The sequence below is a fragment of the Ascaphus truei genome, chromosome 2, assembly GCF_040206685.1.
Source record: "Ascaphus truei isolate aAscTru1 chromosome 2, aAscTru1.hap1, whole genome shotgun sequence".
Classification (NCBI taxonomy): domain Eukaryota; kingdom Metazoa; phylum Chordata; class Amphibia; order Anura; family Ascaphidae; genus Ascaphus; species Ascaphus truei.
In genome coordinates this window covers 388,093,695-388,120,583 of record NC_134484.1, presented here as the reverse complement: position 1 = coordinate 388,120,583, position 26,889 = coordinate 388,093,695, and the positions used below count along the sequence as shown (strand labels likewise).

The window sequence follows — 26,889 nt, the reverse complement described above, 5'->3', positions numbered from 1 at the left end:
TGGTGCCCCCAGTTGTCATCATTTCCTCCTGCCGCATCACGTGGTTCCGCCCAACGCTCCCATCATACAGGGAGCATGCGCACTGTGGCGGTTGCGGCTGCGACTTACCATCACTGAACTTTTGATAACTCTTCTTATCTGTGGACACTCTTTACTGCTGGACTCATGCTAAGTATTTCCTGCATCTTGTTTTGACTGTGTTGCTTATTACCTGTCAACTAGTTAACCTCTGTGTGTGCCAAATTATATTCATCTTTATTGCATATTTTTGCAGTTATGCACACACTGATTCAATACAGGGGTTGTTATTTCAGCAATTACTGACCGGCCAGTCAGAGTTGTAAGAGGTAAACATTGTTTGCTTCTACACTCTTATTACCCATTGGTGCAGTTATTTTCATGTGCTAAGCATTCAGCACCACTACTTTTGTGTCTACATTATAGTTCAATAGTATGCTCTCCTCCTAGACTAATTTAAATTCAGTAACAGCTTATTTCAGCTTGTTATGTTTGTCTTTAAGGAGTTTCAGTACTATCCTACAGCAGGTAAGACACCACCGCTCCCTTTTAACCCATGTATGTTTATTTGTATTTGTGATTAATACATTTTGTTACTTTTGTATGCTAGAGTGCTATCAGGGGATTCTCTTTTTTCTGTGTTGGTTTTAATGTTATTCCCATCCCCAGCACTGCCAGTGGTGTTATTATTTACACCTCATTGAACTGGTTTTAGCACAGTTTATTGATATAGGTCTGTTGCAGGCTTCTTTGTGTATCATATATATTTATATGCATCAGCTCTTCTATCACTGCCTGTTCACTCCCATAAGCCGTTTTATTATCTGGCAGAGTGACTTGGGCTTATTCGGCACTTTGCCAGTTTGTCTGGCTACTGCACGGCCGATATTGACAGCGCATGCATGCGCAATGCTCTCTCTCTCGCGCGACTCGCCCGATACTGACAGCGCACGCATGCGCAATGGACTCTCCCTCGAGTGATTCCCCTTACTACACCAGAAGCTCTGTGTCTTGGTGTTTGGCACTATGCATGCGCTATAGCTGCTTGTCGGCTCAGGTGGTTTCCCTGACTTCAGGAGACGCTGCTTGCCTGCCAGTAACATGCAGCGATGACGTCATCTTGCCATTTTATATGAAGTTGCATTCAGCTGAGCTAGAGAGGTGGGGCAGGCTATTAGCCTATCACGTATTGTGTTTGGTGCGGGTATTTAATGGTGGGTTTTGTCACTTAGGGGTGAGCACTCCCTTGAGAAAGGTCCTGTTTAAGGACCGAAACGTCAGTTGTATGTGCCTGTCTTTAATACATCTTTTGGAATTTATACTGAGTGCTGTCTCTTTTCTTGCTGCGTGGTCTTGGATTCGCTGGTCTGCCTGGTAAGGAATTCCTGTTTTTGATTCATTTCTTTATGGGACTAGCACCTATCTTCAACATTTCTGCGAGTGCCACCTGACTCTGTATTATATATATATATATATATATATATATATATATATGTATGTATGTATATATGAAAAAAGAAAGGCACAGCGCACCGAAATGAATGGATAAACAGGTGCATTAGAGACACACAAACACGTATAGCAAACTCACAAAAAAGCAGGCTCCTTGCAGTCTCGGGTGAGAACAAATGAGTCTAAAGATGTTATACAGATGGGGCCCTGCGAGCCAGGTCCCATACTTCTGTTCACAGCACTCGAGTGAAGGAGGAAATGCCAAACTAATATGCTCAACAGCTGATACACCGCTGAAGCACGTGGTCACGTGTAAAGACGTCAAACAGGGGAATCCTCTACTCAGACAGACAAGCAGCTATGCCCCTCACAGCTGATCAGGAGGTTCCACCCCATATGCGTGATGACGTGTAAAGTGTAATGTGATGACCTCAACGCGTTTCGCACAGGAGTGCTTCATCAGGGGTGACTTCACAGTCAGTGGGGTACTACTATATATAGTCCTCATTTGGATTCAATAATCATAATTATAAAGCTGTGAACAATCTCACACAATTAACACTAAATCTTCCAAAACACATGGAAAAAGGAGGAATGATGGTATCCACACCACCACGGTCAATGAACAATAATATCCTTTAGAATAAAATCCTCTCAAAGTAGCATTCTGTTCAATCAATAATTTAATTTGGAAAAATTAATGTACAACTAGGAATTATGAATAAATAATGCCTGCCATGTCGTTTTTTTAACAACTGTACATCATTAAATGCCAAATCACAATTGTTTGTATAACCTAGGTTATGTGAATTCTAGGATACTCATGTTTGCAAAATATTAAATACATATTTATACATTTTATACACATATGATAAAATACATTCAAACAACACCAAAAGCTGTGTGTGCTTTGACTTTTGTCACAGAAATTGACTTATAACGCGCGTGCTCGGCACACATGTGTCAGTCAGTGTATGTGTCAGTCAGTGAGTATGTATGTGTGTCAGTCAGAGAGTATGTATGTGTGTTTGTTTGTGTGTGTGTCAGTCAGTGTATGTATCTGTGCCGGTCAGTGTATGTATCTGTACCGGTCAGTGTGTGTATGTGTGTCGGTCAGTGTGTGTATGTGTGTCAGTCAGTGTGTGCATGTGTGTCAGTGTGTCAGTGTGTGCATGTGTGTCAGTCAATGTGTGTGTGTGTCAGTCAATGTGTGTGTGTGTGTGTCAGTCAGTGTGTGTGTGTGTGTCAGTCAGTGTGTGTGTGTCTGTCAGTCAATGTGTGTGTGTCAGTGTATGTCTCTCTCTCTCTGTGTTGTGTGAATGTCTCTCTGTGTCGGTCAGTGTGTGTATGTGTGTCAGTCAGTGTGTGTATGTGTGTCAGTCAGTGTGTGTATGTGTGTCAGTCAGTGAGTCTATGTGTGTCAGTCAGTGTGCGTGCGTATGTGTGACAGTCAGTGTGCGTGCGTCAAAGTGTGCGTGCGTCAAAGTGTGCATGCGTCAGTGTGTGTGTGTATGTGTTTATTGGCAGCAGTTCCAGCATCATGAATGTTGAGCGGGTGGGGGAGCTCACGGGGGGGGGGAAGGAATAGGCACATCATTCAGGGGCGGTGTTCGGTACATCACTGGGGTGCGCGTGCGTGCGTCAGAGTGTGTGTGCGTGCGTCAGAGTGTGTGTGCGTGCGTCAGAGTGTGTGCATGCGTCAGTGTGTGTGCGTGCGTGCGTCAGAGTGTGTGTGCGTGCGTCAGAGTGTGTACGTGCATCAGAGTAAGTGTGTGTGTGTCAGTCAGTGTGTGTGTGTGTGCATCAGAGTAAGTGTGTGTGTGTGTATGTGTCAGTCAGTGTGTGTGTGTGTGTCAATCAGTGTGTGTATGTGTCAGTCAATGTGTGTATGTGTCAGTCAATGTGTGTATGTCAGTGTGTGCGTGTCTCTCAGTGTGTGTGTCTGTCAGTGTATGTGTATCTCTCTGTGTGTACACACCGTATGTCTCTCTGTCTGTGTCCTGCCCCCTCTCTCCTGACTCCCCCCACCCCCGGCGGAGCTGCAGACCCAGGGGGCTCAGTCTGATTCGTCTGAGCAGATATCCCCTTCCCCACCCCCCGGCGGCACGCTCAAGCTCCCCCTTCCCCACCCCCCGGCGGCGCGCTCAAGCTCCCCCCTTCCCCACAACCCGGCGGCGTGCTCAAGTTCCCCCCTTCCCCACCCCCCGGCGGCGCACTCAAGCTCCCCCCTTCCCCACCCCCCGGCGGCGCGCTCAAACTCCCCCATTCCCAGGCTGTTAGGAGCGGCGCCGGCACCAGCCTCCCCCCTCCTGTCCATCGGCATGGCAGCGGGCGGGGAACAGCGCCGCTGCCAGCCGCTTCTGCGCATGGGTGGCGCGTAGCATGGCAGCGGGCGGCGGAACAGCGGCAGTTAGGAGCGGCGGCTATCGCCGCCGCATATGTGAACAACTGGGTGTGGGGTGTGTGGGAGGGTGAGGGGTGCGGCGGCGATTAGGAGCGGCGCCGGCAGCTATCGTCGCCACCGCTGCCGCCACATGTGACAGGGGACGTGTGAGCGGAGTGGTGTCCATTACCTGACGTCACTTCCGTTTCACATTTCGCCCCCCATCTATCCAGTTTTATCCCATCAGAGGTGCCACTAAAGAAGTTTCACTTCAATAAAAATATGCAATAAAGATATAAGAATGTGTGTGAATTACAGCACCTTTCACATACAGTATAAGGGATCTAAACGAAGAACCATCTAAGAAGCTGCCCCATATTTAGTGGCCTATTCAAACAGGATAAGATTCATGACTGAATCTACGAACTAAAAATAATGAAACTTTATTAATATTAATAATTTTAAAAATAACTGTTGACAAAAATGTGGTGCGCTGTGCCTTTCTTTTCTCATTTGGTTGAAGATCATCACGGATCATTAAGATGGCGAATGGAGCGCTTTCTATGGCCCCAGCAGCAAGAAAGTGGATGTTTGTTTGAATTTACTTCTAAAGTCACTCTATCTTGGCAGTTTGCGCGAGTGGGACTCCCTTGTGTCTATATATACTGTATATATATATATATATATATAAAAAATATATATATATATATTGTATAGCTCTTAGTTTGTGTGGAGAATAATGTATTCTATAAATGGGACTTGATGTTCAGAATGTTTACATTTTATTTAAGTTAAGACCATGTGAATCCTATTAGATTCAGTTCAGTCATTTCTCCATAGACAAGTGCAAAATAACACAAAAAATGTGTATACTCCAAATTTTTGTTTTTGTTCACAAAATCTATAACTCTTATTTCAACCAGGTTTGGGACTATGGCAGTGCTGAAGATATATACATATATACTACACACAAATTACAATTATGCCATTGGATGTTTTATATTTTTTATGTATCAGATTTATATAATTTGAGTCTTTTTCATTCAGATTGCTATGAACATTACATATTTAGAGCTTGTGCAGTAAAATTATCTATTTTCTGTGCAACGCTTCAAATTATAAATATTAGTACAGTCAGGAGATTGATATTCTGTAAAATTCAATACATGTTACTGTACCTTTTTTGTAAGGTTTATTTACATTAGGTTAATCAGAAGAGTTTTACTGTACCAATGTTGATCCATAAATCAAGTGAGGCATTTTATAAACGATTTATTTTAACTAATTCACAACTGGTTTTATATACCTGCTTAGAACATTAGATTAGATTTATATTTTGTTTCTGCTGCTCCTATTTTTTCAAAGTAGAAAGCTTTGCTAATTAGTACAGATTAAATGGAGGTTTGATAGATTTTAGGGGACCAAAATAGTGTAAGAGTTCTTCATAGATGAAATTATAGTGTGCAGTAGAGATTGGGGAATCCGCCCAAACCCGTTTCCCGGATTTTCTCGCATTTCCCCCCCAAATCCGTTTTGCAGTGTAAAATCTGCAAATGGACTTGGTCGATTTTAATCCTCGCGGATTCATCAAAACCCACCATTGGATACAATCCGGTGGCAGATTTGTAGAATCCAATCCACGGATTTAGCAACTCGTTGGCAGATTCTAAAAAAAAATTGCCAACGGATTGTGGAATCCGTGGAGTGTATTGGCAATAATATTAAAAAATCCACAATACGCAAATTGCCTTTTTGAGATTGATGCGCTAAAATTTGCAGAGCCAAGGGAACCGGCCAATCCACTGAGGATCCAAATCCACCAGAAACATCAGCCCATCTCTAGTGTGCAGAGCTGTCAAAACCTCATACAGTAGGTCTCTTGAAGTAGAAACTCATGAGGAATACTTAAAGAATGCACATTTTGTATTAGTTTCAAATGCTTTGTACACTGATTTACTTTATGAAATAGCCTAATTTCGGTCCCTTATACATTTATATTTTGAGATTATGTTTAATATTCAGGGCATACTGTATGTCGCAATCAAATTACAGTAGGTCCTACAAACGAGTCCATGCAAGGTTAAATGACAGAGTTCGTATATGTACTGGCATATCCTGTGAGGAGCATGTCAAACTCAAAACCAGCTGAATGTTATCCTCTTGACCGGGGCTGGTTTTGACATACTATATTCCTCACTGGAAGTGCCCATATACTGTATATACAAAAGCACATTCTACATTTTAAATATATGCTTATTCTACTTACCCAAGAAAAATATTTTTGAAGGACAGACTGCCTTAAAGCGGTGGTTAAATTATAGTCTTCAGAGCTGTGATGTGCTTGATGCCCTGCCCAAATTATGTTAACCTCTGGAAAAAAGAATTATTCAATTAATACAAAGGTAAGGAAGACATTTGGTTTTCTTGACACTAATTCCTTTTATGAAAAAAGTATATTTTCTGCATAATATAACTTGTCTGCAAACTACTTTTGAACTATTTCACATTTACTTATTCTCGAATTAAAGCCCCAAACACCAAAAATACAATTATTTTCTCATCTACAAAAGTAACAAATGTATACAGACTTTTAAAACCATAAATAATACACTCTTGTTTCTAAACTACAGAGGATTAACTGGAGAAGAGCGTTCAAAGAGCTATAGGAAGAGTATATGTTCCTTCCTTTTTTGTTCAGAAAACTTTGGTGGAGAGACAGATGGCGAATGAAGAAAAAAATGTAATGCAAGTCTGTTGATGAAGTGAAGCAAAGCTGAGCTGTAATGTTAGAGAAGGGGAAGCTGCATTACACTATTGGTGAAGAGATCAGTATATAAATTGAACTTGATGGACAGGGGTGGAAAAGCAGTGCCTCATCTCTGAGGGACATGGGCATTATGTAGTTACTGTATGAAGGTGTACCTAGACTTGGGGTCCTAATATTCTTGCTTTGGATAGTATTGAATCAGGCCCTGGAGTGAGGCTGCCAATTAACAGCAAGAGGCAGGATAATGTACTAGACTATGAGACTATGGAGAAAAGGAGAACCAGAACCGGACTTAAGGCAGTAAGTCATGCAGTACCAGTACAGGCTGGCATTTATTAGGATAATATAGTTTTAAATCAGATTTAGACTCGTCATCATAGCCATTTTAATATGGTATCAAATGACTTGGGGATTTGCCTCTATTTGCCTAGAAGAATACTGCTATTGTCATTGTTAACAACTAGTTAGTAATAACTGTTATTTTAGGTAGAAAGTCACATATGAATGAATTTCCAGTTGAAAACACATTAGTACTACCATGTACGGTATTAAGAAACATTGTAGGAGCAACACTGCAGTATATTTTAAGCATTTTTTGTCGTTGGTAAGCTGTAGGCAACTTTGGGTAATAATTATATCTATTGAGTCACTTGACTAGTGATTATGATTGTGTACTGTCTATCCATCTATCTATTTCTCTATATGTCTCAAATACAGCAGTTTTATCTACCTACAGTATCTGTTCATTCAAACTATACAATGAAAGTATTTTTTTTACATCTATTCTGCATATCAAGCAAAACCTTTATAGAGCTTTTAAGCATATCTGCCTAATTTACTGTTACATTGTTCGATTCTTTAGTCAGGGAGTTCTTTCGTTGTTGTATGTAGTAATGTTTTAATATTTACATGTTATATTACTTTTTTTATTCTTTCATACTATTTACTACACTACAGAACATGCTATCACCACTATTGCAACTTTGAGGCTGCTTTCACCTTACTTGCCTGGACTCGCCATCTGCTCTATAGATTATCCCAAGTCTTAGTAACTTATCATGCACTCCTTATAATACTGTACTTTATTTTAATGCCCAATGCCACATACAGTATGTGATCTTAAAGCTAACAAGCAGCCAGTATACTGTAGCTGTTGCAAAGTGTAGCTGGTTAACTGATGCTGACTAAATCTTATTACCACAGCATTCATCACAAACTGAAACTACAGCTTCCAGCTGAGTTTCAAGAGAAGTCTAAAATAGAATGTGCTGCAATAAAATAGCCAGGGTACTTACTATACATGTGTGAGTTGTGCAATGTGAAACATATAGGGGTACAACTGCTAGATGTTATAGAGATGATAGAATCTGAAATGTAATACTGCACTTCCCTGGGCCAAGTCTCGTGAAAGATAAAGTCAAAATTCTGCACCATGTCTGTCACGTTGGATGAAAAACCACTTTATGAATCGGACTGTGCCAAAGGCAGCAAACTCTGCCTGTTGTCTTTGTCAACCACAAACTAGAAAATAGGCTCTGTGCTACAGGAATTTAAAACGAAAGAAGGTGGAAAATGGTAAATAAAATACAATTATGCATGGGGGAATTAGGTGGGATAAAATAACCAAAATGGTGAGGTATTGTACTGCACCACAAATTTTTAGGGAACTGAATGTAATTATTTAATTCTGTTTTAACTCCCCTGCAAATATACATAAGTAATTATTAGTATAGTATAAAAAATGATAAACTGATTCCTTTGATACAAATAGATGCACTCTTGTTTATTGCATTGAAAACACTACGTTAATAAAGAAAGTCAATTTTTTCCTGTTTATTAAGTAAGCCAAGCTCTTGCCAGAGACACAGTAACAATTATGTATGTTAATGAATAAATAGATTCATACAGCTTTATTTTTCTAGCTTTGCTAAGATCTGAGACAAACTAATGAGGATTTATAGTAATTAAAGTCTTCTTGCATTTATCCCTTATTCTATCTTATTTTGTCACTTGTTACTGCTCTTCTGGGAGTAATACAAGAAATGCTATACTGTTTTGAAAGCACGATCTTCTGTAGTGTTAAGATAATTGAGGTTCACATAATAGAGTAGTACATTGAATTGAATAATATGAATCATGTACAGTGATGTGCAAAACCAAGGATATAAAATAAGATCCTCCCTGATTTGCGGTGATTTGGAAAACTTAAAAACAAGACTTATGTCTGGCAGTTACACCTGATGCCATTCCAAGGCAAAACCACCAAATATGTTTACCTTGGAAAGAGAAGGAAATACTGTACTGTATTGTGTGAATTTCCTACTGTGTAGGCGACAGTCATGTGAACTATATTGTTGTTGTTTAGTGGGTAAAGTTCTTCAGACAGTCAAGATGGAACTTGGTCTTATGGCATTCAGGACACCAAGTTTGGACAAATCCCTCTAACTTCAAAGTATAATTTTAATGGCAAAAATACTATTTCAGAATGGTATACATTATCCACTACATTACCTGAACACATAATATTACATCATATCATTTTAGAGGGTAGAGAAAATTAAAATACCACTTGTGGGTACATTTGCATGTCTCAGACAGATCTGCAACCCTGTCTTTCCCTCCTACCCTTGTACCCTCAACTGTAGCCTATTCTGTACTATACTTTTAACCGTGTCCCACACCTCTTTTAGTAACCCACCCATCATAATAATAAACCGCAAGCTCCTGGACTTGGTAAGCAAGTAGCCACAACCAATAAATCTCATTATGCTACCCACCACTACTGAACTCAGTGAGCACTTATGGTTTGTACCACAAAGGGGTCTGTCTTAGGAGTATAGTCTTAGACTCACCTCACCTGACCCTGACTCAAGAGTGCATTCTGTTGTACCCCTCCCATTCCACCAAATAACCACATGACAAAAATTGACCAGTCCACACGCCTCCAACGCCTAGGCCATTTGTCCCCTCGGATTTGCGTATCCGCCACAAACAGAAGCTCAGCCCCTTGCAAAACATCCTACAAACCCATACAAAAGAACCTCAACCACTCCGAATCAGAGAATGCCCTCTTCTCAATAAAGATCAGAACCACCAAACCATCTGAGGCACCATTTCCAACAATACCAATACCACCATCGGGAATGTTACCATCAACCAGGCCACATCCCAACTTGTCATGTTCTTTTTTCTACCTATTACATCTGACCTATATCATTATGCCCCCCCCCACTCCCCCCCACACACACACCTGAAGGACCTGAAAATGTGGGGACAATGGTCTCTCTTACTCCTTTGCTCCTTGTAGTCTGGTCCTGATCTACTGGGCTCTGCTGCATATGCTTGGTAAGCTGTGCAGCGGTCCCTCCAAACAACTCCCTGAACACTTTTAGGATCCTGCAGAAAATGACTTAACTATCATGGCTTCCCCCTCTAACCACCTATATATCAGACCCTTCTCCTTCACCAGCCTTCCTACCAGCTTGATAGAGTCAAATGTCCTGTAGAGAGGAACCTGCTAGGGGGCAGTCAGCCTGTGTATATATATATATATATATATATATATATATAACAAACACACAGAGTTGGTGCCGCAATCAAAACCATCCCCCATAAATAAAAATAAATCACTAGGCCAGATGTAGGGGTTAAATTTACCCTCTGGCGGTGCTAACAACCCAATATGATATAGGAACACAAAAAGAAAAAAAGAGGGTTTGTTGAAAGCACACGAAAAATATGTGAAAGTACAAAATGGATTTTATTAGCAATACAAAACACAAAAATAATATTAAAATATACCTAAACACATACTAAATGAACACTGCTGAACCAAAGAATACACAATGAAAATGTAGGGACCCAAAAAATGTAACATGCAAAATACATAGGTATGATAATGCAAATCCAGGGGAAAATAATTTCCCCTGGAAATGCAATGGAGATCGGCCGATCAGCAACACATGATAATACAAATGACTGAAAAAAAACCAATATCTACACAAACCCAAGTAAACACAGAAAAAAGAGCAACAATGAAAATATAAAACGAAAACCCTAGATGCTGTGTAGCCAGAAAGTGTATCCTTTGGTTCAGCAGTGTTCATTTAGTATGTGTTTAGGTATATTTTAATATTATTTTTGTGTTTTGTATTGCTAATAAAATCCATTTTGTACTTTCACATATTTTTCGTGTGCTTTCAACAAACCCTCTTTTCTTCTTTTTGTGTTCGTGTATATATATATATATATATATATATATATATATATATATATATATATATATATATAATCCACAAGAGGCCAGTCAGCACACTGTAATGAAGCAAATAAGCAGATGCTAGTCCCATAGAGAAACATACAGCATACGAACCAATCCAAGGACCAGTAAAGACACAGCAAACTGCACTGGGTTAATCAAAAAAAACTGTATTCAAAACATAGACACACGTAAGCCAATGTTTCGGTCCCACATGGAGACCATCCTCAAGGCTGGGAAGGTCTCCATGTGGGACCGAAACGTTGGCTTACGTGTGTCTATGTTTTGAATACAGTTTTTTTGGATTAACCCCGTGCAGTTTGCTGTCTCTTTACTGGTCCTTGGATTGGTTCATATGCTGTGTATATATATATATATATATATATATATATATATATATATATATATATATATATATATATACAAATACAACTGTATGCTCAATTGCATGTCTTAGGCAGGTCTGCAACCCCGCCTTTCCCCATTATCACCCAGCATACAGCACTTCCACTGCAGCAAGGGATTCTGGGAAATATATATACAAAACACCGAATATATTTGAATTAGTCTGTTAGTCTGCGCCTCCTAACTGTTTAGGAATGCGTGCAAATCTATACACACTACCCAGGGGTTATATCAATAACTGTAAATGGTGTGTGTGTGTGTGTGTGTGTGTGTGTGTGTGTGTGTGTGTGTGTGTGTGTGTGTGTGTGTGTGTGTGTGTGTGTGTGTGTGTGTGTGTGTGTGTGTGTGTGTGTGTGTGTGTGTGTGTATATATATATATATATGTGCCTATGGGGAACCATGTATAAAATGGTTTTTGAAGCAAAAAGTGGCAGTGTGCTCATTTGCATGTCATTTCCCAGAATCCCTTGCTGCAATGGAAGTGCTGTGTGCTGGGTGATAATGGTGAAAGGTGGGGTTGCAGACCTGCGTAAGACATGCAAATGAGCATACAGTATATTTACATTTGCTATATGCTTTGTTGTGGAGGGTTTTTGTCACTTTTTTTACTCACCATAACTTAACTCAGTATGGTAAACCCCATCCTTTCGCTTCATTCCATAACCAGTTAACCAACCCCACACTGATGAGACCCATTAAGGTCAAAACAGCTGTCTTTGGGTGGGTTTTCTGGCTATGCATCTTAACCCTGGCTGTGCTCAAAGCTGTGACCATGCAGCAAGCTTAAGCCTATAGGGAACCATGTATAAAATGGTTTTTGAAGCAAAAAGTGGCACTGTGTGCTCATTTGCATGTCATTTCCCAGAATCCCTTGCTGCAGTGGAAGTGCTGTGTGCTGGGTGATAATGGTGAAATCGGGGTTGCAGACCTGCCTAAGACATGCAAATGAGCATACAGTATATTTACATTTGCTATATATGTATACACCTTACCATATATATATATATATATATATATATATATATATATATATATATATACCTTACCATTAGATATTTCATTATTCATTCACTATTGGTTATTAATTTTATGATCACTTTGGTGCTACTTTATATGTTCTCTCTCTCTCTCTCTCTCTCTCTCTCTCTCTCTCTCTCTCTCTCTCTCTCTCTCTCTCTCTCTCTATATATATATATATATATATATATATATATATATATATATATATAAAGAGAACATATAAAGTAGCACCAAAGTGATCATAAAATTAATAACCAATAGTGAATGATTAATGAAATATCTAATGGTAAAGCTAAACCCTTAAAAAGTGCAAAGTATTAAATATACACATATAATATGAAAAATAATAAAATAGAACTATATATATATTACTGAATATGCAACCAGTGATGAAAAAGAAGGAAGTTATAGAACCAGTCCTTTTAGAAACGTCCATCAAATACTAGACAATTGATACTGGTATGGGGGTCTCCGGCTGCTCTCAAAAGGGATGAACCACATCCAATGGAAATCTAGAGGAGAAAGAGAAGAGAGAGTGCACGCCCCATAGTGTAAGAAAGTACAATTATTTGTGGAAAAGGAAGGGAGGGGGAGTAAAATCACTCACAAGGGTAGATTTAAAATAGGCATTTTGTGAATAATATCACCGCCAATCTGGTCACTCTGCATCTGGAATCCACAATTCAATTCTCCCTCAGTGCTGCAGAAGGGTGGTGACTGATTCAGAGATCCAGAGGCACCTTCAAACAATCTAACCAGTTAACCAACCCCACACTGATGAGACCCATTAAGGTCGAAACAGCTGTCTTTGGGTGGGTTTTCTGGCTATGCATCTTAACCCTGGCTGTGCTCAAAGCTGTGACCATGCAGCAAGCTTAAGCCTATAGGGAACCATGTATAAAATGGTTTTTGAAGCAAAAAGTGGCACTGTGTGCTCATTTGCATGTCATTTCCCAGAATCCCTTGCTGCAGTGGAAGTGCTGTGTGCTGGGTGATAATGGTGAAATCGGGGTTGCAGACCTGCCTAAGACATGCAAATGAGCATACAGTATATTTACATTTGCTATATATGTATACACCTTACCATATATATATATATATATATATATATATATATATATATATATATATATATATATATATATATATATATATATATATATATACCTTACCATTAGATATTTCATTATTCATTCACTATTGGTTATTAATTTTATGATCACTTTGGTGCTACTTTATATGTTCTCTCTCTCTCTCTCTCTCTCTCTCTCTCTCTCTCTCTCTCTCTCTCTCTCTCTCTCTCTCTCTCTCTCTCTCTATATATATATATATATATATATATATATATATATATATAAAGAGAACATATAAAGTAGCACCAAAGTGATCATAAAATTAATAACCAATAGTGAATGAATAATGAAATATCTAATGGTAAAGCTAAACCCTTAAAAAGTGCAAAGTATTAAATATACACATATAATATGAAAAATAATAAAATAGAACTATATATATATTACTGAATATGCAACCAGTGATGAAAAAGAAGGAAGTTATAGAACCAGTCCTTTTAGAAACGTCCATCAAATACTAGACAATTGATACTGGTATGGGGGTCTCCGGCTGCTCTCAAAAGGGATGAACCACATCCAATGGAAATCTAGAGGAGAAAGAGAAGAGAGAGTGCACGCCCCATAGTGTAAGAAAGTACAATTATTTGTGGAAAAGGAAGGGAGGGGGAGTAAAATCACTCACAAGGGTAGATTTAAAATAGGCATTTTGTGAATAATATCACCGCCAATCTGGTCACTCTGCATCTGGAATCCACAATTCAATTCTCCCTCAGTGCTGCAGAAGGGTGGTGACTGATTCAGAGATCCAGAGGCACCTTCAAACAATCTAAACAGTCCATTTGGAGTCCCATAGACTGTCTCCAATAGTAGCTGGCAGCAGTTGTATTCCGCGCTCGATGCGGCCTCGTCGTGTGCATGCGTGATGACGTGGTGACGCTCCCTGACACGTTTCGTCACATACAGGCGACTTTTTCAAAGGGATGATCCCTTTGAAAAAGTCGACTGTATGTGACGAAACGCGTCAGGGAGCGTCACCACATCATTACGTCATCACGCATGCGCACGACGAGGGACATAAACTAATACCAGACAATATAAGTGAAAAAACGGGGAAAATCCCCACGTGGAAGCTACAAATATGGCAAGTGCTGTAAAAACCGGTATAAAAATATATAAATGCAGAGAGTGTCCCAAACAAATGTCCGATGTTATGTGTGGGTCTATGTGACTCCCACCTCACCTGTAGGACCTCTGGATATCCTCCGATCAGATCAATGGCACCAGTCCCCCGTGCAGGTAGAAATGTGACCCTCCTCACTCTGACAAGCGGTTCTGGCTCCCCGGTATAACAGGACTGGCTGTTGGTAGTAGAGACCTGCAAGCAGAGTCTCCCGCCGCCTTACCGGGTGCCTGATGATATGCCGCGATGTTTCAGCCAGACGGGATCTGGGGGGCGCTGGTGAAAACGTGGGTGGACCGGCGCGCAATCCAAAGTTGCAGCCGCTCGTCCCTGCAAGCCGTGATCCTACCCGGAACAGGTGAGGCGCTGGGCGTGTAGACCGCACACTTGTCCAAAGATCCGGATCCACTCTGCAGCTCCTGGAGGAAATCCCCCGATGACAACAGCTGCTCTGCAACGATGAAAACCGTAGCGTGCTGCTACACTGATAAAACAAAAATAGAAAGGAAAGAAAAAAGCGGAGCACTGCCAGGTCAAAGATAAAGCGCCTCCACGGCGGGAAACGCGTCAGAGTTTTTTATTACCTTGTGTGTTTGTTTTTTTGGCCATTATGCCCAATAAATAATCTTTATTTCAATTTTTGCCCCAGCCTTTTTCTCATTCCCTGGCAGTGCTCCGCTTTTTTCTTTCCTTTCTAATACCAGACAATGATGCTTATGAGAAGCTAGTGGATGTATTATAAAAAGAATAATTGATTAAAATGTCCAAGAAAAAAATATAAAAAAAACATATAAAGTTATCCGGTATCACTGGGATGTTGGCAGCCTTCTTCATGGGCACAACAACCTCCATTCACACGACCTGAATAGAGAAAAAAAAAGAAGAAAAAGCGCCCAATCCTGGTGTGATATCGTTGGTAAAATTTTTTTTTTTGTAAACTTGTTCTTTATTTGCTTTTTTTGGTAAGATCAATGGGGAATGGGGTACAGAACATAAAAAGGGGAGGATGTTACTTTTGAGTTACATAGCATTGTATCCTGTTATATAACATCGTTTAGTGGGGAGACAATAATGACACTGTAGGGACAGCCTACAAATTAACTATTACAATAAATTAACTGAAAAGACTGGAAGGGGGAAAAAGAAAGGACAAAACAAAACACACAAAAAAAAAAAATTCATTACTTTATCAGCATGTTTCCACCTGTCGGTGTACCTTAACCATAATACCAACAAAACATTGAGTAGGCACACGTACCTTTGTGGACTATTGAGTGCCGAATACCCTCCAGGCCCTCCTCCAAATTTTAGACCGATACGGAGCTTATCACACCAGGGTTTCCTCAGGGGAAATGTGTTTTTTTCTTTTTTCTTTCCCCCCCCCCCCCCTCCATCCTTAATTTCCGTGTTTTTATGGCACTTCTATTATGTGTTTTTCAGATTTGGAGAGTTCCCTTAGATATATATCTATGTCCTATATAATTTCTCCACGGTTCCCAGACTTCTAAGTATTTCTGTACTGTGTCGTTTTGTATCCCCGTCAGTTTTTCCATAAGACAGATCCTTCATAATCTCGCTTTTACAGTGTGTATGGCCGGTTGCTGTTCCTGCTTCCAGGCTTTGGCTATTTCGGATCTGGCCGCTGTATATATGTGTGTCAGTAGTTTATCGTCACTTTTTTCCATATTTTCGATTGGCCTGCATAGCAGTACCTTCCAGATGTCTAGGGGGAAGGTATACCCAAGAATTGTCTGTGCCATGTCATGTGTGGCACTCCAGAGCTTTGTAACCTTCGGGCACGTCCACCACATATGTATAAAAGATCCCTGCTGGCCACACCCCCGTGTACACAGTGGAGACATGTTTCTGAAAAATTTGGACAATCGTAGTGGGGTGTAGTACCATTGGTGGAGCATTTTGTATGCATTTTCTTTTATTAATACACATGTGGAACTCTTTGCTATTCCTTCAAATATGTTATCCCACTGCTCTTGATCTAGTTCTCCCAGCTCCTCTTCCCACCCCGTCCTCAATTTGGGCTTTATCTCCAATTCCTGTTTACCTTCTGCAAGTATGCTGTATACTTTGGAGATTAGACCCTTTTTGTCCTCCCCCATGAGGCACAAATCCTCAAATGTTGTAAAGTCGCTATACGGACCTGTCCTCTGTATGTGATCCCTCAATTGAAGATACCTAAAAAAGGCCGAATCAGGGAGGCCATAGTCTCTCTTTACTTCCTCAAACGTCTTAATAGCGTTGTTTGCCCATAGATCTTGTACCCTTATGATATCTGCCTTGCTCCAGTCTTTAAACGCTGTTGGTTCCGTGCCCGGGATAAAGCTAATATTGTCAAATAGTGGTGTCATCTGAGATTTGTAGGTGGATAGCCCATGTTTAAGTTTCAATGAGTCCCACATGGTTAGCGAGTGTGTGATAGATTCCAGGGGCACCCTCAAAGCTGGTCTTTCTTTTTTTGTTAACCACAGTATCATTTCTATGGATGACCCAAATATCACATCGGACTCAATTTCCACCCACTTTTTCTTCTGTTTATGTGCGTGCCAGTGAACCAGCTGGCTTACATGTGCCGCTTGAAAATATTGCCACAAGTGTGGCAGAGCTAGCCCTCCTGACTGTTTGGATCTATATAGTGTGGGCAGCTTTATTCTCGCTTTTTTGTTATTCCATATGAATTTTGTGATTGCTTTCTGCAGCTCATGCATGTCCCTGGCTCTGACCTGTACTGGAAGTGTGTGGAAAAGGTACAATATTCTTGGCAATAAGTTCATTTTGATAGCATTTATTCTACCCATCCACGATATATGATATCTGGACCATTCTTCTAATTCTTTTTTCAGCGTTTTTATTAGTGGTGGGTAGTTGGTCTCATATATAGTGTTGGGTGTGTTAGTCAACCATATTCCCAAGTACTTTATGGCCTGTGTCTTCCACGCGAAATCAAAGTTTATTTTTATTAGCTTTAGTTGTTCCTGAGAGAGGTTTATATTTAGGGCTTCGGATTTTTCGTTATTTATTTTAAACCCCGATAGTTTCTGGAACTCTGACAGGTTACTAAATAAGTTTGGGAGTGAGGTGAAGGGTTTTGAAATGGTTAACAATATGTCATCGGCGAACAATGCCAGTTTGTATTCTTTTTGTTTGACCCTAATCCCCCCGATATCTGCGTTCGCCCTGATTTGGGCTGCTAACGGTTCTATCGCCAATGCGAACAATAGGGGTGACAGGGGGCAGCCTTGTCTTGTGCCATTTCTTATGTGGATTTTCTCGGTCTGCATATTAATATAGGATACTTTAGCTGTGGGTTCTCCATATACAGTAGTGATGTAACCGCATTCATAAATTTGCCTTTTACCTCAAATGCTCGAAGTGTCTCAAACATATATCACCAATCAATGCAATCAAAAGCCTTTTCGGCGTCTAAAGATAGTAGCATTGAAGGCGTTTTATTGTGTTTGGCTATCTGGATTAAGTCAATTGTTCTTTGAGTATTATCCGATGGTAAATTTTTTAATGATCTTGAACATAGACAAATAAAATCTCACAAACATCCGTGTTTTTTGTGTGTGTTATGAGTAAAACTCATGCCCCAATATGCAACAGGAAACTGCTCTGCTTAGCTTGTACTGCTCTTCTCACACGATCACAGGATCACCTTGTCATGGGTCCTCCTGAATGAGTGTCACCTCTTAGAGAGTCATCCTGCAACCAGAGGCCTCGCAGCGTTCCGGTCAGGAACGTCCCTAGTCATTAGGGTAAAGTACACACTCCTCCGGCATAGGGCATCTAGATAGTTTCCACATCACTTCTCAGCAGCACGTCACCGTGATGAAATTAGTGTGTCTGAAGAAATGCGTAGGGTGACATGTTGAAGACAAAATTTAAGGCAGAAAGACGCACGAACAAACAACAACTGAAGACAGCTGCAGTAAAGGCCTGGCAAAGCATCACAAAGGAGGAAACCCAGCGTTTGGTGATGTCCATGCATTCCAGAAAGCAGTCATTGCCTGCAAAGGATTCTCGACAAAGTATTAAAAATGAACATTTTATTTATGATTTTGTTAATTTGTCCAATTACATTTGAGCCCCTGAAATAAGGGGACTGTATGAAAATGGTTGCAATTCCTAAATGTTTCATACAATATTTTTGTTCAACCCCTTGGATTAAAGCTGAAAGTATTCACTTCTATTGCATCTCGGTTGTTTCATTTCAAATCCATTGCGGTGGCGTACAGAGACAAAATGATGAAAATGGTGTCGGTGTCCAATTATTAGCAAGGGGTACCCTCCTACCACTCTCCCCGGGGGGGCCTAATCACCTACCACATTGCAGTCACCTTCATCATCACACCCCATAACCCCAACATACCAAACAACCGCTCTATGAGAACAGCCCTATAAGCCAAAAATGACTAATAGAACTATGGGCTAATGTCTCCCCAATATACATAATTACAAGCATTTAGGCAGTGATCACAGGATCACCTTGTCATGGGTCCTCCTGAATGAGTGTCACCTCTTAGAGAGTCATCCTGCAACCAGAGGCCTCGCAGCGTTCCGGTCAGGAACGTCCCTAGTCATTAGGGTAAAGTACACACTCCTCCGGCATAGGGCATCTAGATAGTTTCCACATCACTTCTCAGCAGCACGTCACCGTGATGAAATTAGTGTGTCTGAAGAAATGCGTAGGGTGACATGTTGAAGACAAAATTTAAGGCAGAAAGACCCACGAACAAACAACAACTGAAGACAGCTGCAGTAAAGGCCTGGCAAAGCATCACAAAGGAGGAAACCCAGCGTTTGGTGATGTCCATGCATTCCAGAAAGCAGTCATTGCCTGCAAAGGATTCTCGACAAAGTATTAAAAATGAACATTTTATTTATGATTTTGTTAATTTGTCCAATTACATTTGAGCCCCTGAAATAAGGGGACTGTATGAAAATGGTTGCAATTCCTAAATGTTTCATACAATATTTTTGTTCAACCCCTTGGATTAAAGCTGAAAGTATTCACTTCTATTGCATCTCGGTTGTTTCATTTCAAATCCATTGCGGTGGCGTACAGAGACAAAATGATGAAAATGGTGTCGGTGTCCAATTATTAGCAAGGGGTACCCTCCTACCACTCTCCCCGGGGGGGGCCTAATCACCTACCACATTGCAGTCACCTTCATCATCACACCCCATAACCCCAACATACCAAACAACCGCTCTATGAGAACAGCCCTATAAGCCAAAAATGACTAATAGAACTATGGGCTAATGTCTCCCCAATATACATAATTACAAGCATTTAGGCAGTGATTTGCATATCATTGGAGACCGTCAGCACAAGCAATGGTTATATACAGTAGTATAAAGTAAACTTAAACATTCATTAAATCAACATCAAAGATTGCTGAAGTTTCAATCCCTAGAGAGACATTCTGCATGGGTGCATATTATGTATACACACCAGCCATTTAACAGAAGAAAGGCAACAAACTGAAAGGTGGGCATTAACCATTGCCAGGAAATAGTGTAGTTTGGAACAAACATAGAAAGACTCAGAAGACCCTCCAGAGTGTCACACAAAACATATTCCCAATAAAAACACAACATACGTAAGGAAACTTACAGTTTGTGCTCACACTGAAGATACAGGTAAGGCAGAATTGATACAAGTAATCAAAGAGACGTCCAGGATGTTATATACACAGAAAAAGGAAACATAGCTACATCACACTATACTGGAAATATTGTATATGCATTAAGTGTACACAAAAAAGTTTGATTTTATGAATCTAAATCACTTGTATAATCATGTACTGTAGCTACAGCCAAGAAACTAAACACTTACAATAAAAAAATAAATAAAGGGAAGCATGTCGTAAGTAATAAATAGAAACAAATGGGCCATACAAATTTATGCAACCATAAATTATCAAATAATGTGGAGAAGAAAGAGCACACACAAGACTAATGGAGAGTTAAATAAACATCAATCTGTATTAAGTCATCAGAGCTACTACACAGGTAACGTGGCAGGACTCAAGGTCCTTTCCTCAGACCCAACACAGACCTTGAGTCCTGAAACATTACCTGTGTATTAGCTCTGATGACTTTAAATACAGGGAGCCGGCGCCTCCAATGGGGAAAAGTAAAAATCTGACCAAATATAAAGTCCAATCGGGGATGGCAAGCAATCCTGAGGGGAATCTTCAATGAAGTCTCACGAGGATAACAAACACACATATAAAACAAAGACAAAAAAGAAAAATCATAGTGTAACTCAAAAAACAAAACACTGAAAAGATGAACTAAAGGATTATTACAAATTTAATATGCAATTAATAAAAAAAAAACAACAAACAAATGTCCGTTGGGCTAAAGACACTAATGAAGCAATATCATCCAGTAGGGGTAAAATTAGAATCCTACTTACAGCAAAGCTGAGTTAATAAAACCCATAGAATAGCTGTCCTTTGAACCAGACCGGGAACCTCTGCTGATGAAAATGACACGACCTCCAGGACTCCACACTACCGGAACAACCACTGCTGCCGCACACACGGACCCACAAGGTCAGTAGGAAGTGCCACACGGTTGATCCGCAACTCCACGCTGCTGAGGCAAACACCGACGCCGCGCACACAGACCCGCTGGTCACGCAGTCCCCATTACTTTTCCCCATTGGAGGTGCCGGCTCCCTGTATTTATAGTTTCTGTCGATTCGTCTTAATCTTGTTTTGCCTAGGCAGCCTCAACTTTATGTTTAAAGTTTTGTTTGGTAATCACTGTAATTTATATTGTTACTGTACTGTATTGTAAGCAATAGCGCTGATCACACTTTCTCTCCCTTTTTGTTTGTAAAGCTCTGATGACTTAATACAGATTGAGGTTTATTTAACTCTCCATTAGTCTTGTGTGTGCTCCTTCTTTTCCACATTATTTGCCAGTCTTTGGATCCAGCTTTGGGACGGCAGGATCATCAGGAGGTAAGCACCACAAGCATAATATGTTTTTCTATTTTTTTCAGCAGTGGTGTGCCACTTATACCTACTTTTGTTCTGCAACCATAAATTATGTTAATCACGACCCAATGGCATCTCTGGAATCAATGTCTACGGAATTCAGAGAAGACATCCAGACAAGTCAAGGTTTAATTAGATGTAGTCAATGTTATTGCACCCATTTTCATGCTGTACAGTGTAAGGAGAAATTAATCTATTCTGTCTCTGGCGGTTCATGCTTGCAAATATTTAGTCAAAGTTTTTTTTGCTCAGTAACTGCTTCAGTAACATCTTAGGCCTCAGAACCAACAGTTGGATTTTAGGGAGAATGAAGTCAGTCTTATTTCTGATGGCCTAGGCATGTAAGGGGTAAACTTTCGTCATGGAAGGGGTTTACTTTAGACACGTAATGGGTTAATTTTTGTTTCAGTAAAAATGTCTACTGTTCTAGTATATACTGTAAATGATTGTGTGTTTCAGACAGCTTTCTTTCTCCTTTCAGTGACTGTTTCATGCTTCCGCACACTTCCTCTTTTCCTTAGTTAAGTCAGGTTGCTGTCACTCAAAAGCTCCAGTGACTAGCTTGTGAAGCCCCCACCCCGACCCCCCTCCCCCCCCCCATAATCTGAGATATAAGCTTTGTCTTGGGAGCAGGAGGGCAGACCCTCACCCATGGCCGACCTAATGGTGAGTTTGTTTTGTCTTGCATGCGGGACAATATAATCACAGAAATACATCTACATGTACCAGGCATCTGCTCTATGATGGGGTCCCCTAGCTGACTGTGTGCAGTATCCTGCCTGCTAAAACTGTCCTCAGTTAAGTATTTCAATAAACAATATTTGACTAACAATTGGTGTGGGTGTGTCCATATGTTTACTCGTGGGTGACATCGACAATGCAAACAAGCATTTCTATCAGTGCATTTTGAATAAGTATTTCCTGTCACCACGTACAGTATGTAATTTAGGCCATGTGTAATCAAAATGATCATGCACATTCTGGCAGTAATTGCCATTGACTTGAAAGGCAGTTACAGCAAAATTGGAAGCAATATTGTGCATTGCGCTTTGATGAATCTAAGCCATAGCTCACAGGTCCATTCTATTCATTTGCAAATCATGTGATAACACGTTAATTAAAACACACACCAGTGTATAATGAATTATCATGCTATAACAAGTTCAATAATGTTACCTACATTTTTACATCCAAGGCAACTCTATATACCTCTTTCAGCAGAATTCAAGTTTAGATTAACACTGAATTTAGGGTAGTCAATGTCAGTTTTATCTAACCCAGGGGTCTCCAAACTAAGTCCTCTAAGTCCTCAAGAGCCGCCAACAGGCCAGCTTCTATGGATATCCCTATTTCAACACAGGTGGCTCAATCAGTGGCCAAGTCAAAGACTGAGCCACTGATTGAGGCACCTGTTCTGAAACCGGGATATCCATAAAAGCTGGCCTGTTGGCGGCTCTTGAGGACTGAGTTTGGAGACCCCTGAACTAACCCATCCTTCATATTTCTTCCTTTTTAATAACAAAAGAGTGGAGGTGCCAACAGCTCTTTACCAAGAATAGGATCTGAACTGGGTTTGTGCATATTGGCCAATGTCTCAATATAGATCTTTTGATTAAGCTGGAAGCTGTGGAATGTATGCTGGGGATGCAAAAGTGTGTAGAAGTGCCTAACCACCCACCGCTTGGCACCTACTCAAATTGATATTTTAAAACAAGATGCCCAACTAATATATTTTCCTATAAAAAAAATTTAATATTAAAATAAAAAATATATGTATTTGAAAGGTGTATTGTTTCATTAGCATTAAAACAATACAACCCTATTTTTCTCAATACCGAGTAAATTAACTGTATTTTTATGACATTTATGAATTTACACTTTACAGATGTATTTAATTTGGCTTAGTAGCTTTAAAATATGCATTACTATTCCTGGTTGTCCAATAAAAAAATAACACCAATTATACAAAGTCCATGTTTATAGTGTGCATTTAAAATGTTTATATATAAGAACATTATTATGCATGATGTAGAAACTTTGGGCAAATTATTCTTCTACTTAAGGTGGAAGTCACACCTGGGACCAAAGTGTACTAATGTCAGTGTTAGCAATATTTTTATTGCAGCAAATGCAAATGATTAACGGCTTAAATATGGCACTTTTTTTATCACCTGCTCCGGGCTGGCATTAGCCCTATCTTGCCTTTGCGTACAAAGGCCAATATTTAGCAAGATAACCTAAACTAACTTAAAATAGGTGATAAAATATTATGTTAAATATAATATGGTACATATTAAGCCCTAAATAGACCAAGTGGTCAAATCGTCATGGGTTTCCATGACTAGCTGACCACAAAGGGCTATAAAGTGGTTTATATCAACAATAAACTACACTACCTACCACACTTGGCCACCTTAGTGGCTAGGAAAGCATTGCCATGCAATTCATACAAATGTCAGAACATGGCACATGATGTGAAAACCTGTTTTACGTTGTTTTAGGCATGATTTCCCACATTGTCTGACGACTGCTTTGTCTTAATCCTCTTCAGGTATGCACACCTCAAGGAGGAGGTGAGGGCAGCAGGGCACTTTAACAACTTGTTCCTGGTGCTGTGTCAGTGGATATTACTGCTGCCACCATTGGCAGGGCAACAGCGTTTGGGGCCTCCATACAGCAATGGCCTGATTTATGAGACCAAGCACCTAGTCAGCACAATTAGTTAGCAAGTTGCTTGAAATTTTGTACTGCTCTGTGTTCAGCAGTTGCATTAGCGTATTTTGTTTTCAGCAGTTGCATTAGCATATTTTGTTCTACAGTATGGTAGCTTGCAGTTGTCTCTTAAGTAATTTAACATTTTCTTTCTTGATGTGAAGCAGCTCTCTTTGTAGATCAGTTTTTCTTTTGTGTGCACACATGGTTTCATTCAGATGAGCTACAGTATGTCCTCATGAATGACATTTAGTTTCCGCATTAGTTGCTTCAGGTGTAATACTTGTGAAGCATGTACTGTAAGTGTCTTGCTTCTGTTGACATAGCCAGTTGTAGTTGACCTTGATATGGAGCTGGCTGTTGATGAGACACAGGTGTTTCTTCAGCCATAACTTCCATTGGCACTGGCTCTACATGAGGGCCACTTGCTCTGCAGAAGCTGCGGCTGGTAGTGGTGGAATTTTCGTCTTCCTTCAAAGAAGGCATTAGAGGACATTAGGAATGCTGTGGTGTCTCACTCCATGAGTAATCTTGAAAAAGTTGAGATAGATGTAATGATACACATTTGGACTACAGTTTGTACACAAAAGTTACTTTGGATTTGAAGTGAAGAATACCATCAATGATGATAATGTATTTATATGCAATTCTATGTTTTATTTTTTAGGTTATATGTGGATTCACATCTATTATCTAAAAGTTGAAGACAATGTTTTGGGATTTGCCATGGCATAGAGTATATTAGGCTATAATATTTTAGGCAAAATAGTTTGGCAACATATTTCACACTTCCTATATCTGTCACCTGCCTGTCAATGATTTTTTGCTATATACATTATATTTTAATAGGATTTTTTCATATAGTTCACAGGTAAGTTTGTGTACTATTTTTACCTGCTTGCTCTTCTTGGGATTGGGGTATCCCATTGTCTCGGACACACTGGATCCCAAACACAATATCCTTATGGATGACACTTTTTAGATGCTCTTCAAAGGGGGTGTTTGTTAGTCAGGAGTGGTCCTCCAACCATCCCGGTCCTGTATGATTCTTTCATTTTAAATGAGAATATCTTTTTGTAACGGTGTTTCCCTCAGGGCCCTTCTGATCTTGACCCCTATGTGAGAAACTTCCCCAGTTACATGTCGGTGTAGTGTGGTGCACCTGCTGGCTCACAGGACTCCTGAGTCTCCCGCTTGTTGGTATTGGGGATTTCACCATGACAGGCGTCTGAGGTAGTGTGCTGAGTCCTACTCACATTTGGTACAGCACCTCCATCCCATCCAGATCCCCATGATAGCAGGGAGGAGTTTCTGAAAGGGAACTCCTGGGTGCACCTTCTCCCTGAGTAACTCCACTCACAGGCAAGAAGGGTCTTTTCATGGGCATCTTTATTAGCATGTCGTGTGGCAGACTGCCCATCACAGCGGCCGAATCTTAGCCGCACATCTTGTAGTGGCACTCCATTCAGAAGGTTCCTCCTGACTCTTTAATCAAGTTGTCTTTCCACCTCTCCCCTAAGGGAGAACACCAGCTGTGCCAGAGCCCTGGACACAGTGTGTAATCAGATTGTCCCTTTGCCACTCTGACAGACAGACTTGAACTGCTGCAGACACTTAGGATAAACACCTTGACTGAACTCCAACTCTGAACCACTAACTTTAGGAAGTGCTGTGCAATTTGTAGGCTCCAGAAAGACCCACCTCAGTGTCACTAACAGTGGACACAAAGCATGCTGTCACTTCCTTTCTACATATGTTTCACGCTGTGCAGCCCATAGACCAGGCCAGTCCCCTGTACTGAGGTGGGATGTTGAATATACACACTGACAGCAGAGGGAGCGGGTCCGGGATGTGGTTGTAGCGTGGCCAGACCTGGATTAAGATTTAGAATAGTCGTTGTACTTGCCGAGTTCAGGAGTATAGAGAGTTCCGTAGTTAAATCCGTGTCCGTGTCCAAGGGTCTGAGAGGTAAGAATCGTAATGGGTAAGCCGAAGTCGGGAGCCAGAGAGGTAAGTCAGAAAAGCCGGTTCAAATCTGTGGAGTAAAGACAAACAGGAGCACGACACAGTATCCAGGCTACACAGGAAGCAAGGAGCTATGCAGAGCAAGGAAGTGAAGGCAAAGCAGGATATTTAAAGCGACAGTGACCAATCCGGACGATGGGCATGGCGGAGGCGTGTCGAGGAGCTGTTCATGAGTGGCTGAGAGACCAGGAAATAGTAGAGCCCAGCTGAGAGTCTGTAACACCAGTGCCAGAATCCAAGATGGCGATGGCAGAGTTCAAGGTATGCACTGGGCGGCGGCATGGATAGCGACGGGGGGCAGGGGCAGCAGCCGCTGCAGTACTGGTAGTGGGTAAGGAGGGGTCACGCCGCAAGGGACGTGGCCCCCGATTCCTTACAGTACCCCCCTTCAGGATCGACCTCAGGACGATCCATCCAAGGCTTCTGTGGAAATTTCTTGTGGAAGCGGTCCAAGAGAACTGGAGCATGGATGTCCTCCTTGGGTACCCAAGAGCGTTCCTCTGGGCCATAACCCTTCCAGTGAACAAGGAATTGTATCTTTCCTCTGGATACACGAGAATCCATG

The 26,889-nt window shown here is 40.7% G+C and overlaps 1 protein-coding gene across 2 annotated transcripts in view; it reads right to left on the bottom strand.

Annotated features, from left to right (window-relative positions):
- AGMO (alkylglycerol monooxygenase) overlaps positions 1 to 26,889 on the bottom strand; it is a 367,919-nt gene that overhangs the window by 211,539 nt on the left and 129,491 nt on the right. For both annotated transcript variants that reach the window (XM_075589124.1, XM_075589125.1), the window contains exon 5: positions 6,120 to 6,223. In XM_075589124.1, the coding sequence (XP_075445239.1) occupies positions 6,120 to 6,223 (104 nt within the window). The remainder of the gene's footprint in view (positions 1 to 6,119; positions 6,224 to 26,889) is intronic.